The sequence below is a fragment of the Thunnus albacares genome, chromosome 9, assembly GCF_914725855.1.
Source record: "Thunnus albacares chromosome 9, fThuAlb1.1, whole genome shotgun sequence".
In the NCBI taxonomy this organism is placed as follows: Eukaryota; Metazoa; Chordata; class Actinopteri; order Scombriformes; family Scombridae; genus Thunnus; species Thunnus albacares.
In genome coordinates this window covers 2,446,140-2,461,898 of record NC_058114.1, presented here as the reverse complement: position 1 = coordinate 2,461,898, position 15,759 = coordinate 2,446,140, and the positions used below count along the sequence as shown (strand labels likewise).

The 15,759-nt window shown below is 40.8% G+C and overlaps 1 protein-coding gene across 2 annotated transcripts in view; it reads right to left on the bottom strand.

Moving 5' to 3' along the window:
• Nucleotides 1-12,150, bottom strand: part of pik3r3b (phosphoinositide-3-kinase, regulatory subunit 3b (gamma)) — a 264,605-nt gene extending 252,455 nt beyond the window's left edge. Inside the window, exons 1-3 of one of the 2 annotated variants that reach the window (XM_044362121.1) lie at nt 11,351-12,150; nt 10,871-11,004; nt 9,724-10,755 (exon numbers count right to left, since the gene is read on the bottom strand). In XM_044362121.1, coding sequence (XP_044218056.1) covers nt 9,724-10,075 — 352 coding nt within the window. In that variant the 5' untranslated portion in view covers nt 10,076-10,755; nt 10,871-11,004; nt 11,351-12,150. Of the gene's footprint in view, nt 1-9,723; nt 11,005-11,350 lie in introns of both variants that reach the window. The other variant, XM_044362120.1, reaches the window with a different exon arrangement.
• Nucleotides 12,151-15,759: the final 3,609 nt, after the last annotated feature.

Here is a 15,759-nt window from a genome sequence, read left to right as displayed (position 1 = left end):
TCTGTAGAATATGTTTAGGGGTAAACGTAATGATGGCTGAATTATTATCTATTATTTTATCTTATGTACTGTATGTTCCTTCTCATGTCTGTGCTTTCCATGTTTCAATGAGTGTCCATATTTCTATTAACATTAATATTCCCCATTTCTAGAGACGCACCGATCGATCGGCCACCGATCGAAAACGGACGGTTTTCAGCTGATCTGTCGTGACTGGTGAGCAGCCCGAATCAGTCTCTCTTACACACACACACACACACACACACACACACACACACACACACACATACACACACACACACACTAAAACTAAATGATATGAACTGCAGCAGAGACTCGCTGTCAGCTGGTAATGTTACAGCACGTTACTGCTGCAGCTTTTAACTTGTTTACACATTAATTTACCAGTTTTATTTACCGGCAACATGTTGCACATCGTCATCACGACCACCAACAGGCATGTATATATATGTGTATATATATATATATATATATATATATATATATATATATATATATATATATAAAACACAGAGTTTATACGCCGTGACGTGCTCAGCTGTTTACATGCAGGTGATTTTAAGGAAGTCTGACATTAATGTTTTATTAAAAATCAACTAAGTTGCGGCTCTGCTGTTAATATTGCTGCTGCTGCTGCTGTTTTTGTTTATATTATATTTAACATCTTTCTCACCATCTGACACACTGACATGGATCCTGCTGTGTGTTTCAATCTGTAGGGAAAAATATAAAATACCAAAGTTGAATTAATACATCTGATAATCTAAATATGAGGACCGATTAAGTAGAGCAGAGTGAAAACTGTACACCTATCGAGTGCTACAAATCACTATTAAAATGACATGAGAGTTGATATTTGCTATATAAGTAAAGTGCTTTTTGATTACACTAAAAAAAAAGGAAATATTTAGGAAATGATAAAATATTACAAAAGTAGTGTGGGAAAGTACTGTGTGTTATCTGCACCACTGACAGATATTTTATCTGTATTTTAGTTTGTTTTTGAGCATTTTGTTCAACTATGTGTCTTATTTTTATAGTCGTTCTTATCAGTTGTGACATTTTTTGATTTTTTAACAAAAATGTTGTTTTATACACCGATTAATTCGGTTCTACTTTGACGTTTTTTCGATTCGCTGTTAAGTTACCGTCAATGAAACTCAACACTTCCTGCAAATGTTTCATATTAAAAGCCTCCCAGTGGCTCAAAGGTCATTATTTCTCTCTCTCTTTCCTTGCAGGCTTTTAATATGAAACATCTACAGGAAGTGATATGTTTCATTAACTGTAGCTTAACAGTGATGAAAATAACGACAAAGTAGATTTCAATATGAATGAAAATGAAATGAAATGTACATTTGGCTCAATTCATCATATGAGCCATTACAGAACAGGTTTTTATTTGTTCGTACAAGCCACACATGATTATTATTTGAATAAGGGCTTTTTTCTTGGAGAATTTACAGTAATCATTACTTGCAGCTCTATTAAAGGAGGTGGTTATAACACATTTCCTCCCACATGAAATGTACTAGTTATAATTAATAACACGTTTCATTTCTAGGCTTCCTGTTTTTGTGCACAAAGAACAGGAACTCGTTAAATCTGAGCATTTGAATGAAATGAGATAATAAGACATGTGGTGGGTATACTGGGACCAAATGTTTCTAATCAGAACTTGAATGACTTTGTGTCTCAGAAGTGTTTTGCTGCCACCACGACAAAAACATATTGGCTCATTTTTAACAAAGATCCTTTTTCACATTATAACAAGATATTTTTCATGTTATTCTGAGGTCTTTCCTCATTATTTCTAGATACAAAATTATTCAGTTTTTACAAGAAATTTTCTTGTAATAACATATTTTATCTTGTTATATCAGGAACATTCTCATTATTTCATAAAATTAATGTATCTTGTTATAACTTGATTAGTTGTGAGTGTTGTTATAACAAGAAAAAGATCCATTCAGTGTCTAAAGAGACGATACTGTGGCCTTCATCTGCTAGAAAAAGTGATAATTACTGGTTCACCACAGTGGCGCACTGAAATTTTACAGACCAAAAACAATCTCTTAAACTGTGATGAGGTTCATGAAATGCTGGTAGAAGTACGACTCAAACAGCTCATTATTTTAAAGTAGCTCCACCATTTCAGTTTTGTTACTTCCTGCTTAATCTCTATAAACAGATTCTGCATATGAATGCAGATTCTGGCTTTGGAAACATTCTGGATTCTGTTTGTAGTCCAAGTAGTATCGACCAATCATGTTTGAGCGTGAATGTCATTTGAAATGTAGGCGGTGATGCAAGTAAACCCCTTCTTCTCATTTCTCAGTTTGTACATCCTCGATTCCTTTCCTCGATTCCTTCTCCTTAGTCCCTCCCACCTGAGATGCGAACGGAGGAGGCGAAGAGGAGGAGGAGACACGAGGAGAGAGGAAGTCGAGCAAAACAGACATTTAACAAAATGAGACGCCCTCGCTACAGAGCCCTCATGTCAATTAAATATAACGTGCTGCAGAGCTGCATCATCTGTCCGTTGTTTTGTTACAGCCTGCTGCTGTATAACAGTGTTCATGAAAACTTATATATTTACCTTTAATTCAAATTACAACATGGCATAATATGACAAGAATGTACGGATGTCATACATTGTTATATTTTATTTAACACACACACACACACACACACACACATATATATATATATTTATATATTTTATTGTGTGAAGCACTACAAATGATTTGTATATTCCAGCTGTATGTCACGCCTCTTCTATACTTTCAAACTGCAAAGGATACACCTGTTAATCCTCGCTTATAACTCCTCCGGCAAGCCTCCTCTCTCCTCGAGATGCATTTTAGGAATTGAGACATCCTTAAACATGGCGCGCTGACGTCGATTTCCGGGTCACAGGCAGGAGGACGGAGGAGACGAGGAGACGAGGAGACGAGGAGGCACAAAATAGAGAAATGAGAAGAGCCCGAAGAGGCAGAACACAGTGGCTGAAATGTCATCATAACCTAAAACACCTACAAAAAGTGTCGATGTTTGTGTATCGTGTGAAACAAATTTCCCTCAAAGTCAGATTACGCAGTAGCCTTTGAAAACATGACAGGAGTTGGTGACCTTCAGAGTGAGGACATTTTGTCCGGTCTTCACCTCTTCGAAGAGCTGTTTGAGAGTTTAGATTTGTTTTTAGGGTTAATGTGAGGTGATGATGAAGATGGTTTGTACACTTCCTGCCCTGAATCCAGCTCCTTCAGCTCTTTTCCAACTCTAACTCTTTCCACAGTGATGAAACAAACGATGTTGTGTTACATTTGCTCTACTTGACCAAACTCTACCAATCAAAGCCTCTGGGCAGAACAAACTGATGATGTCTAAGTCCTCTGGTTTACATCTAATTGCGTCCCTCATTTACATGAATGTGGAACAGAGTGTACCAAGCTACAGGGCTCATCTTCAGATAAAAAATGCAAGCTGCCTTATCACAGCAGAGCAGAGCGCTGCATTCGATTAGCCCGTTAGCTTCAGCATGAACTCTGATTATTACCTTCACATTTCTCCCGTATAAATGTAGGTAGATAGTGACGAAGAGCACATCAGGGATTCATTAGCTTACTGGCATAATTAATGTTGTATGGAGCCGGCAAACAGCTCCCATCAGAGAAGGGTAAGGCGTCAGGTTGGAAATGTAGGAGGGCGTTCACAATCACACGGTGTCAGATAGTGTTACGCATTGATTAGTGCTATGAGCCCCGTTAGAGCTATTAGGTATCACACCTCATTTAATCAGCACGACTTGCTGGGAGGGAACTGAAGTGTTCAGGTGGCAGAAGAGGAAAGAGAAGACAGAGGAGGAGAAGAAGATGGAAAAGGAAGGAAGGAGGCCATTTACACATCCAGTAGTGCTGTCAGTCTTCCTCTAAAATCCAATTTCAGTTTCATTCCTTATTATTTTAAATATTCGAATTATATTAAAATTTTTAAAGCTCAAATTTAGCCTATTATTGATATTTACTATGTACCTATACTACTGTATACACAGGCTTATGCATTGCCAATGCCACTATGTCTACTAGAGGGCATTCCAACATTACCAATAAACAGGTGTTAGCTTTCTTGCTAATTTCTTGCTAATTAAGCTTAGGCACAAAATGAATAACATGAATTAAAACTATAAAATATAAGTTATAATCGTACTAGATCATAGTAATTCAAGTACGAACTGAAATATAAATAAATCCACGTCAGTATGCGCTTGTTTGCATCATTATGTGACGTGTAATCTGAGTCAGGATGGACTGTGAGCCCAGATGATAGCGTGAGCAGGAGGTGGAGACTCGAGTCTTAAACTGTTGGACTGCTTTTGTTTAAAGTTTTCAGTTTGTTGTCGGAAATCCAAAAACTTTCCACACGTCGCTTCTTGAATAGGAAGGAGTGGTGATCTCCGTGGGTTCTGATATTGTAACGTTAGAGGTTAACGTTAGCATATTGAATGTTAGCTTGTGATTCAGTCAGACTCAGAAAACTTTATTGTTCAGATGTGAGTCGGCACATTTATAATTAATATACACATTAGAATAGTAATTACAGCATTCGATTAAGTATCCTTTTTTTTTTACTATTCAAATTATATTCGACTCTCGAAATTCATTCTGGATCTTTAGCTGCTAGATGGTCCACTCTCTTCACCAGCTAGTCTCTAACTGTGTCTGTCTGCTGTTCGGTTCTGGACAGGTAGTGTGCAGCGGGTTTATCAGAGTTTGTTTGCTGAAAAAAGTTGCCTGCTGCTGCTAGAAATGAGATTGAACCAGACAGTAAATGCACCATAAAACTAAAACTAGGAGCTAAACGAGGCTAAGTGGAGTTGCTGTTGGAGTTGTTGTTGCTGTGCAAGCGATCTGTCACGTTGCACATAGTGATTTGATCCTTTGTTAAATGACAGGTTCACAGTTTGTCTTGCAAAAGTTTTTTCTTGCTGTAATCATTCCTCCTGTTCATACTGACCATTAGAAGATCCCTTCATAATGCTCTTACAATGGAAGTGATGGAGGACAAAATCCACAGTCCTCCTTCTCTGCAAAAATGTATTTAAAAGTTTATCTGAAGCTAATATGAAGCTTCAGCGTCCAAATGAGTCAAATCAAGTAGATATCTTTCAACGTTACAGTCTTCTTAGTGCCAAAGTCCCTCTTTTTGTTACTATACTTCCACCTGCAGCTCAACAGGGAAACACTGTCTGAGGCCTCATATAAGCTTCACATCTACTTTTAAATGCATTTTTGCTCAAAACGAGGACTGTGGATTTTGTCCTCAATCACTTAGATTGAAAGTGCATTTGAAGAGGATCTTTTAATAGCCAGTATGAACAGGAGAAATGATTACAGCGAAGAAAAACCTCTTTCACTGATCATATAGGCACTTGGCTGCTGCTTTAAGACACACTTGTCTGTGAAAACTGTGAACCTATCCTTTAAATAACACCTCTAATTGCAATTTCCATCCCAAATCAAGACAATTCTTCTCATTTAAACCCCCACCCGAAGCCGTCTTCCAGCACTCGCTACTTTAAAACATGCTTCCACGGCCAAATGGCGCATAAACACTGACTAACTGGATTATACTGTATCATGTTATATGAACTGAACCCTGAAAAATATAAAAACCCTTATATAAAGCAGTGTTGTTCCAAACAGAGCAGGCTGTGCCTTTATGTAGGCAGTGATGGAGGCTGCAGATCAGTTCGCTTCCCTCTGCTGCTGCAGCAGCTGCTGCTACACCACTACTGCTACTGGTGATTTGTGACTGCAGGAATGTGGCATGTCAGGCTACCAGAGTGCCAGCCAATCAATTATTCAGGACAAGAACGGCCTTGTGTAGCTGCAGGACGCTGGATGGATATATGGATGGATGGAATAGAGGGAGAGGGAGGGAGGACGAGTGGCTCGGCTAGCACACATCTCATAACTAAGAGCATCAGCACAGCAAGCAGGCACAGATGGAAAGAAGATATTTACCCCAGCCTGGAGTGGTATGGATGTTATTTATATAAGACAGACTGAACCCACTCCCATAAAAGAGACGGGCAGCCAGACAATTAAAGAGAGCAGGGAGGCGGCAGAGGAAGGAGATGAGAGAACATTGCTCTGCCTCTGACCTATTTAGCAAATGAAGAGCCGTAAACACAGCAGATCTGAACTCACTGCAGCAGACAGCCAGGGCTAAAACTGAGCTAACCACCCCAACCCCGTAAAAGCGCTAATCAAAGCCTGCAGGGTTCAGAATGGGTTTTTTTTTTTTTTTAAAGTGGGGCAGCCTGTTTCACAATGCTTTTTATATTTTGGGATCAAGTCCCTCTCATCCTCGTTACTGCCTGTTTGTGCTCCGTCCTAAATAAATCATCAAAAACATCCCAACAAGTCTTCCAAATTAAACAACCACATGTCATTTGTACCTGCGCTCCAGAGCAACCTGCTGGAGCGTTTTCAGAGCGACCCATTGGAGCAGAATATGCCGCTTTCCAAAACTGTTACACAGCACTGTTAAAGAAAAATTATGGGTAAGGGTTGGGGTTAGGGTAAGGGTAAGGGTAAGGGTTGGGGTTGGGATTGGGGTTAGGGTCAGGGTTGGGGTCAGGGTCGGGGTTGGGGTAAGGGTTGGGGTTAGGGTTGGGGTTGGGGTTGGGGTTGGGGTCGGGGTTGGGGTCAGGGTTGGGGTTAGGGTTAAGGATCACTTGAAACGTGGTTAGTCCTTCTTTAAAGTTAGGCAACCGTCATCGTCATGGAAACACCATATGTATTTTTAAAAAAATGTCACAACTCGTGGTTGGAAACAGGAAGTGAACAGCAGCCTCCTGCAGTTAGGTCTATAAGGAATTCATCTTATATTGATGTCATGTGAACTGCGTCACTTCCTCGGGTCATAATTATTACAGCCGCTAGATGGCGACTGAATTTACGAGCAGCTATAGTGTCGTTTTTCTTGGGAGGACAGGCTCGAACATCCAGCTGCACTGAACAGATACACACAGCTCGCCGTCACACGATCTTCTAACAAGAATCAATAGCAAGAGATACTGTTAAAGATAAATATAAACACTGATTTAATCTTGAGGCAAAGCAGTCCCTGTTCTCAACATGCCTGAATGTTTCTGAGAACTGCAGACTCAATAAGAAATATGGTCATTGATCTGCTGCTGGCAGAGTTCATGCAGCAGTTCATGGAGGACAGGAAGGAGCTTGTAGCTTCATGGTCAACACACAGGACTTAAAATACACTTAATGATTTTTGCGTCATGATCATTTTTCGCTTTGGTCCTTTACTTCAGCCTGTATTTAAAGGTGAGCACAGAGAAACTTTCCTCCTTCAGCAGATGAATGCGAAAACAGACTCTGCACATAGACGAGAACAACATCCAACTGAGGGAACAAGAAGAAAAACACATTTTTTTAAAAAATTGGAGGGGCGACTTTAGAGTATAATCCCAGTTTATTACAACTTGAATCTTGTTTTCAACGTTTCAATAAAAACAGCCGCTAAAACCATCATTATGATAACACTGACTGCACGTGTCCTGCCCCGTTTGACTTCTTTTTAGCGATGTCACCGTGTTCCCAGAACAACGGGAACAATGTACTAAACTCCTAAAAGAGGATCCACGTTAAAAAAAAACAACCCTTTAAGATCCAAACTTTGATTACCTGTCTGGATCCCTACGAGTAATCAAAGTTTAGATCTTAAAGGTTGTAAAGGTGAGTGTGATCCTCATCAAGGGCACTGGCAGAGCGGCTCACCTAAATATTTCATTACGTGACTCCACCTGAGCAGGTGATCTAAAATTGGATCCGGCTGAACTGTGCTGCAGTCTGACACCATGACAACATCTGCAGAGACGTTCTCAGCAAGAAAACAATGGACAAACGGCTCACAGAGTACGAGCAGAAAATGACATTAAAACCCAGCTCGCTTCCACATTAGATTTTTCTTGGCAGACAAACAGACCCAGTAAGGCTGACAGGAGGAAGATGAGATATTTAGTCCTGATGGGTGGTTAGGCCTGTGATGGTGGGAGGGGGGGGGATCATGGTGGATCAGCTCAGCAGCAGAGACGTTTGCAGGTTATCGGTCTGATCAGCAGCCTGACAAACAGGCCTGCTGGCACTGACTCTAGCACTGTGCAGCAGTATTATACTGTATTCTGCATTTTCATATTCAATGCTATGTATGAGTACTGTGTACCTCTTCTAGTGTCAGTTCACCCAAACAGATCTCACCTCTAGTGGTATCTATATGTAGTTTTTGTTTTATATTTACTCACAAATGGCAAAAATCGATTTATTCAATAACGTCAATAAATAATTTTATATCAACAGAATGAAAAAGGCACTCCACCATGAGAGAAGTGCAGCACAGATGTTGTGCAGCGCGCTACATGCTACATGTTTGGCTGCTTTTTTGCATTTAATAACTTAATTAGTTTTGCAAGACGAAGCATTTTGTAAACACTTTGAACTCCATCAACCAGATACCGACATAAGTGTAGCAGCTGATCAACACACACCACACAGCACTTTAACAAAACTTCACTCAGCAAAGAAAATAACTCGATCCGTATGTTTCTGTCTGTACATCTGTGGTCATTATCGTACTAAAACGTGATGAGTGAGACAGTGTGTTTTTTGTAGTTTGGGTGAACCAACCCTTCAACTGTTTCGGACTTACAGAACCTGCAAATTACATTTTATTTCAGCTCTGAACTTTTTCACTCTCACCTCTTATTGTGGGATAATAGAGCCTGCCAGCATTACACTCACAAATTGAGCAATTTTAGGTATTTTAAGAATAGTTAATGTGGTCATTTTTCAATGTGAATGCACAAAATAATCAAAGCACATTTAGATATAATACATATTGGACAGCTTGCTGGGATGACAAGCATTAGGGCAACCAAGGCCTCACCACCTCATGTCAGGCAAAGTTTACATCCAAGGTAATTAGATCCATATAAAATGAATACAGAGCTATAGTATATTCTCACTTCACAGTAGTTTTAACCATCACACGACCCACCCGGTCACTCTACAACATCTCAAGTTTTTCCAAGGATATAAACATTAATAAGTCATAAACAGAGAAATCTTTCCCTTCGCTGCCATCTGTTCCATATGACGTGAATTCACACTACAAAAGTGTTTGTGTAGAGGAGGTTCCTCGAGGCAAAATCTGCCCTCAGGCTCTAAAAACACTGACACGGCCCTGACAGGTGAACATATAATTAAAGTCAGGGAAGAAACGAAGGGCCGGAGTTCTACTCAGAGAGATCCCGCCAAGAACAACACGGGATTTGAACCATTTTTACTGAGTTTTGTTGTGAAAACAGGAGCTTCAGGATCTGTTGATCAAATGCTTTTTGTGCAAACATCACCAACACACTTGAAAAGAAACACTCTCGTCTTTCTAAAAAATACCACACACACAAAAACACCGTCCGTCCGAGTAGAGCAACTCAGACCCGAATCAGACACATATGAAAAATTTTGCATTTTTGTTGCGTCAATGTGGATTTCATGAAAAGTATTGATCTTGTTCATTACAGTCCAACTGATACACCATCTTAAAATCATAAAAATGCAACAAGATAAGCATCCACATGATGTCCTGCAGTAGAAACTGAGCTGTTGGGGCATCACTCACCTGAAGCAGCAGCTGCTCCAGGAGGCTGAGGCCCCACGGCGGTCTGCGGCCCCCCAGGAGTCGGCGGAACAGGCCTGGGCCAGGACTTGGCCGCGGGAGGGCCGACCCTCACAACCCCGACGTACTCCACAAAAGTCCCTGGAAAGTCTCCCTTCTCTTTGGTCCTCTCGTTGGTGCCGTGCAGCCAGCCCTTGGGGCTCCGTTCGTCCCCCTCCTGGTACTCTGGTCCCGCCGCCGCCATCAGCGAGGCCTTGGGGACGGTGAGCAGGTCACCCGGCTGGAGGCTGATGTCATCTCCGCGCTCCCGCTTGTACTCAAAGAGCGCCCGGTACTGGAAACTCTCAGATGCCATGGCAACAGGAGTTCATAGGCCGGTCCCAAAACCAAGAGAACAAAAAAAAAAACAGATGTCGCCTGAGGTTTCGCTGCTGTAAAAATTAATTCAGCGCCTTGAAAAATACCAAACTGAGAGTCTGAGTTGAAAATCCCTGAGGTGAAACTGGAACTCGACCTGAACCTGGGAAACCTGTGATGCCGCCTGAGATTTGCTGTGTTGTGCTGACTTGGATGACACAGTGGAAATGATAAAAATCTGATCCCTGAGGTGGAATTCTACACCTAGTCCTACAACCTCCCCCCCGAATATCCAACCTTCTTAATCCAAAAATAAGTCCTCCTGGTGGAATTCAAACAAGAATTAAACAGTCGGCTGGTCTTTGCTTCGGCTCTGCAGGTTTTTGGTTAAACGTCCACGCGCTGTCTAAAAGTCCACAATCCAGATGTCAGTCACAGCTCTCCGGTCTGAGGCCTGCAGGATTTTATGATCCACATAGACGGACGGATGGACGGAGAGTGGGGCAGACCGACTGACCGGCCACCTTTCTGTGTGTCTGTTAGGGGAAGAGAAAGAGAGGGGGAGGAGGAGGAGGAGGAAGAAGGGGGGAGGCGGCTGGATGGTCTGGAAACCGAAGGGTGGCACAGTTTTCTAGGACGTGGCGACCTCCAGATGATGCCCCAAAGGTTCTGCAGGTTCTTTGGACGTTAATGAGAAAGTGTACAGAGCCTAAACGGAGTCTTCTGTCAAGTCAGACACACACACACACACACACACACACATATGCATACACGCTAACACACACACACACACCTGAGGAAATCCACTGCAGTGCAGAATTTGGCTTCTTATTCGGAGCTCCTGTGTGCACTCTTCTGTATGAAATCCTGCTGCTTCACCTTTCTCGTCTGTGCGGAATCTTGACGCAGGAAGATGCTTCCTGCAAACTTAAAATGAAGTTAAAATGTTATCAACACACAATTTTTAAGATTTAAAAGCAATAACATAATGATAAAACTCAGACTTGGAGGGTTTTTTTTTGCATGTTAAGATGTAAATTCAGGACAGAACATGAGCAGAGCATCAGTGTGAATAAATAAAAAATATGAAAAATATCATGAATATGCAGTGAGAATATCCTTTAATGCTGAAGGACGCTGAGCCTATCAGTTACAACAAGCGTGACTAGGCGATTGTGAACTTCAGACAGACAGCATGCCCGACTAAACTCGCCCTGCGCCAGTCTGCCCTGCTGCCTGATGTCTGCAACCCGCAAACACACCGCAAACTCACCGCTCTCAACTGCACGGACGAGCTCCTCTCCTCCACCCGGCTCCTCGGTGCGCAGACAGTCCGCTTCGACACTACCTGAACCCCGCAGAAGCGAGCCCAGACGTCCGCGAAGCCCCCGTCAGGGTAAAAAGGATGGCGTGGCTGGTCCAGCAGACAGGCAGCCTGCTCGGTGCTGTAGTGAGCGACAGTGCTGATGTCAGTAAACCCCTCCTCCCTCCTCCTCCTCCTACTCCTCTCCCTCTCCTCTTCCTCCTCCTGCTGTCTGCAAATTATGCCAGCCAGCGGCGGAGACGGGACGGGTCGGTGTGGCGCACCGCCGCCGCAGCTGCAGCAGCAAAACACCGCATGATCCGGTTATGATGCTGTTCGTTTTTGTTGCATTTTACTTTTAATCAGAGTGATGAGTTATTATGTTACAGAGCCATCAGGGTGGATGAGAGTATTGGATGTTCAGAAGCTGCAGAGAGAGGTGATGAATTATGTAACAAGTCTGTGAACTGGAAAGCTGCTGCAGAGATCTCTGCTGTCCAAAAAAAAACCCTAAAAACTGTAGAGGACAGAGGGTTACTTCAGGTGTGATTAGTGCAGTCTGGGTTGTTGTGCGCACATGACGCAGCAGCAGACAGTCGCAGACTGCTGCGTCATCAGGTGCGCACATGTTCAGTCTGGAAGAGCTGCTGAGCACATCCAGGTACAAACTGTCCAGAGCAGAGAGGATGGATACCTCGACTTTTTTTCTGTTTTTATAAGTCTGAATGACAAAACAAAAAGAGAATAATGAGACTTTTGACAGTTTAACACAATGTGACTATTTTTTCCCCCATTTTTGTTAGTTTTGGTATGGGTTTAATATTCTTTCTTTTTTCAGTTGCCAGTTCATGACGCCCACCGAGGTGAAAGAATTACACACAAATACTACAACACTGCCATAATTCTACCTTCATGAACGTAATAATGTTTAATAGGCTGTTTTAGAGAGGTGTTGATTCAACTTTATGGTCATTTTGGAGGCTGCAGTGGTAGAGTGGTGCTACTGAACTGTATTGCATTACAGTGTTTCTATTTAGTGTGTCTCATTGATATAAACTGGCTGCAAAATATCAGAATAGGGAACTGTGTCACCCAATATACTGCCCAATATTTCACTTGCTTGTGTTTTTATTTGATGTATTCTTTATTTTTGCATGCTTCAGCACTTTATTAAAGACTCACTGTAGTTCTTCTTAAGATTATTTTTTTTCAGGGTTTTTGCCTTTATTTGACAGATAGAGTAGAGACAGGAAACAGGGAGAGAGGGAGAGTACGACATGCAACACAGGTCCCCCTGTCAGTATGCGCCCCAACCGATGGCACCTTAATGCACGGGCTTACTGGGACTTAAACTTCCGTATCACAGGTAGTTTACCTGTGATACGGGGCAGACGTGATGAGGAGTGAATCATCTTACTGTGCTTCAACACTCTCTTACATCATTATGTTGGTTTAAACATGGCGGCGCAGTACAAAGCAGCAGCAACAGTTTTCTTTGTCAAAATAAAGACATTGAGAAGGACAACAGGTATCACACATGGACTTGGAGGAAGACTTTGTGGCAGCTGAACTACTCAAACTCTTGAGGTGAAGAAAATTGCGGACCGTGTTCCCACAGCTCCACGTTTTTTCCTTATCATTCCAGTCAGCAACACAAGCAGAGAGCAATCTTCTCTAAACTTTCCTTTAGAAGTAGACTGCATGACAGTCTGCGGGTCGTGGATTTTAAAAACACAATCAATGAGTTTGTGGTGAGAGAAGACCAGAATAAAGCACTTCTGAAAGTAAGACAACATGCTGTTTTTATACCAGTTCTTTGCTTGTGATGTTTGCAGGTTTTTAATTGAAAAGACACCGCTGTGCATACTTGGCTGATGTAACCTAGCCTTGTGTTGATTTGTTTATTTGTTTATTTGTTAGGATCCCCATTAGCTGTTCCCTAAAGCACAGTTAGTCTTCCTGGGGTCCACAGATGATGAGTGATGATGAGTTTCGTATTCTGTTAACTGATTTGGAGGGAATCCATTTATTATTTGTCGCTGTCCATTAACGCATGGTGCTGAATTAATGTTGCTTTAGCATATTGTGAGGGGGGGGGATTCAAATCATCCGTAGCCCCGGGGCCTTCAGTAATGTTAAGGCGCCTCTGGCCCCGACCATCAGGCCACCAGGCTGCCCCTGACTCACAGTAGTTAAATGTGTCTTTATGTCACTTCATGTTATGTGAAATCAAATCAAAAGCTTGTTAAAAAACAGAAAGTGTTTGACAGACTCATCTATATTAGATCCTTTTTAGACTATAAAACAAAAGATGAACACAAACACAAGCAAGAAGTAAAAACACCAAAATTAACATGATTTAAGATTTTAAAAACAGGGACAGAGACAATAATAAAACCATAAATGAAAAGTATTTTAAAAAATATAAAAATGAATTATATTAGAAGTAATTTAAAGATATTGAAGAGAGGGGAGTTCTAGCCGAGGGGACCAGTTAAATCCCAGTCATCTTTATGGTTATGGTGAAATATTTTTGAGTTTTGACAACACAGTGCACAAATCCAGCATTTAGACAGTGACACGTTTTTCATTTCGTCTCTGCACACCAACACATTGGACTCATTGCCGGGTTAACGGCTCTAAGGCAAAAATAAGCTGCGTATGAACTCCTAATTAGATTAAACTAATTTTTTCAAATTAAAATATGCAACATTTACGAAGGTGTTAATCTTTAGTAGAGCTTATTCCTATTTTGCGTACCCTAAAGTTACAATTAATCACATAACTACAAATCAATGAACTTCAGTAAATGTAGGGCTTTTGGCTTAATATATTTTTCTTAAACTCATTACGTGTCTGGAAACATCTTTCCAGTGTCTACATACATATTTGAATATCTTTCTATATAAACATAATCTGGTGCATGTGAAATCTTTTCTGTTTGATTTGACCTATGAGATTTGAAAATGAGCTGAATACAAATGAAGATGTTTCTTTTCCCTCTCGTATATCTTCGAGCTACGCACACATGATTGAACTCTCTTGGTGTTATTAGGACTGTATACTTCCCCGGAATAGAAATAAACTAATTAAACCCAAGGCATAAATTATTATCAGGCAACGGCGCGTGAAAAGACAAAAGTAAAAAAACCCTCAGAGGATTCATCTGACGCTCGCCTGAGGTCTGTTTATACTTGATATTTAGCAAGCAATCAAGAAATAGTCCGTGTGTAAGTGAGGTACTTAATATGAAGTACTCTTAAAATCTTATAGTTAAACAACAAAATGCAAATTTGACAGCTCAGACACAAAGTGCTTTTTATATTTCCATTTTCCTGTTCAATAAAAACAATATATAACAAGTAAATCTAACAGCTTTGGATTTATTTGCTGGATGGTTTATTTTCTCACTTGTGATGGAGCAACGCTAGCAGTTCCCATCTGCTTCCAGTCTTTGTGCTAAGCTACGCTAAACACGTCATACAGTATCTCTGCAGGCTACTGGACTCACTGAGATGAAACTGATAATCTGAACAAGCCGATTCCTTAGAATTTAAAACCGTTCCTTTGATAACAAAAGTATATTTATGACATTTTCAGATAATAATATTAAAGTTTATTTGTATAGCGTTTCTCAAAACCAGCATTAGAAGGTGATAAATGGGACAGAAATCCAAAACCAAATGCAGGAAAAGAAAAATAAAACAGAATATTAGTCATAACATAAGTAAAAGTATATAAAGCAAAATAAGGGATCAGGCATAATTACAGATGACACTTGCAAACAAAAACTGCTTTGAAATTACTGGAATAAAACCAAGCTTTGAGTCCAATATTCCTGCTGCACATGTGTTGTACGCTGATAGATGGTTCTGGTTCACACCTGGATCTGCTAAGCTTTGAGGAATATTTTATTACCTTATTACTTTTCTCTCATCTTGCTCTCCTTTTATAGACCAGTGAGCAAGACGTTAGAGTAGCAGACTTCTCATTTTTCACCAGAACTTTCACAGGTTTTGACAGATGTTGTCTGCAGCAGATTATATGAGCTGTTCCTTATTAATGCTAATATCTTAAATTAAACATACCTTTTGCTCTGTTAGCATAAAATCTCTGTCTGCTAGTCTAAGTAATAAATCAAAGACTGTGCAAGTGTGTTCATGTATTTCAACAAGACGTACAGAGTGATGACTCTTCTACTAGACGTTTACATATATTTATTTTGGCAGACACTTTTGTCCAAACTGATGCACAAATGAGGTTCAATCTAAGCCCCTTGTAGAATAAACGCCTCCATAAAGGTCCCATGTTCTAAAAGATGCATGGTGCATGAAGTAACACATACAGTATGTGCATAGGAAATCACAGTTTTCTATTTT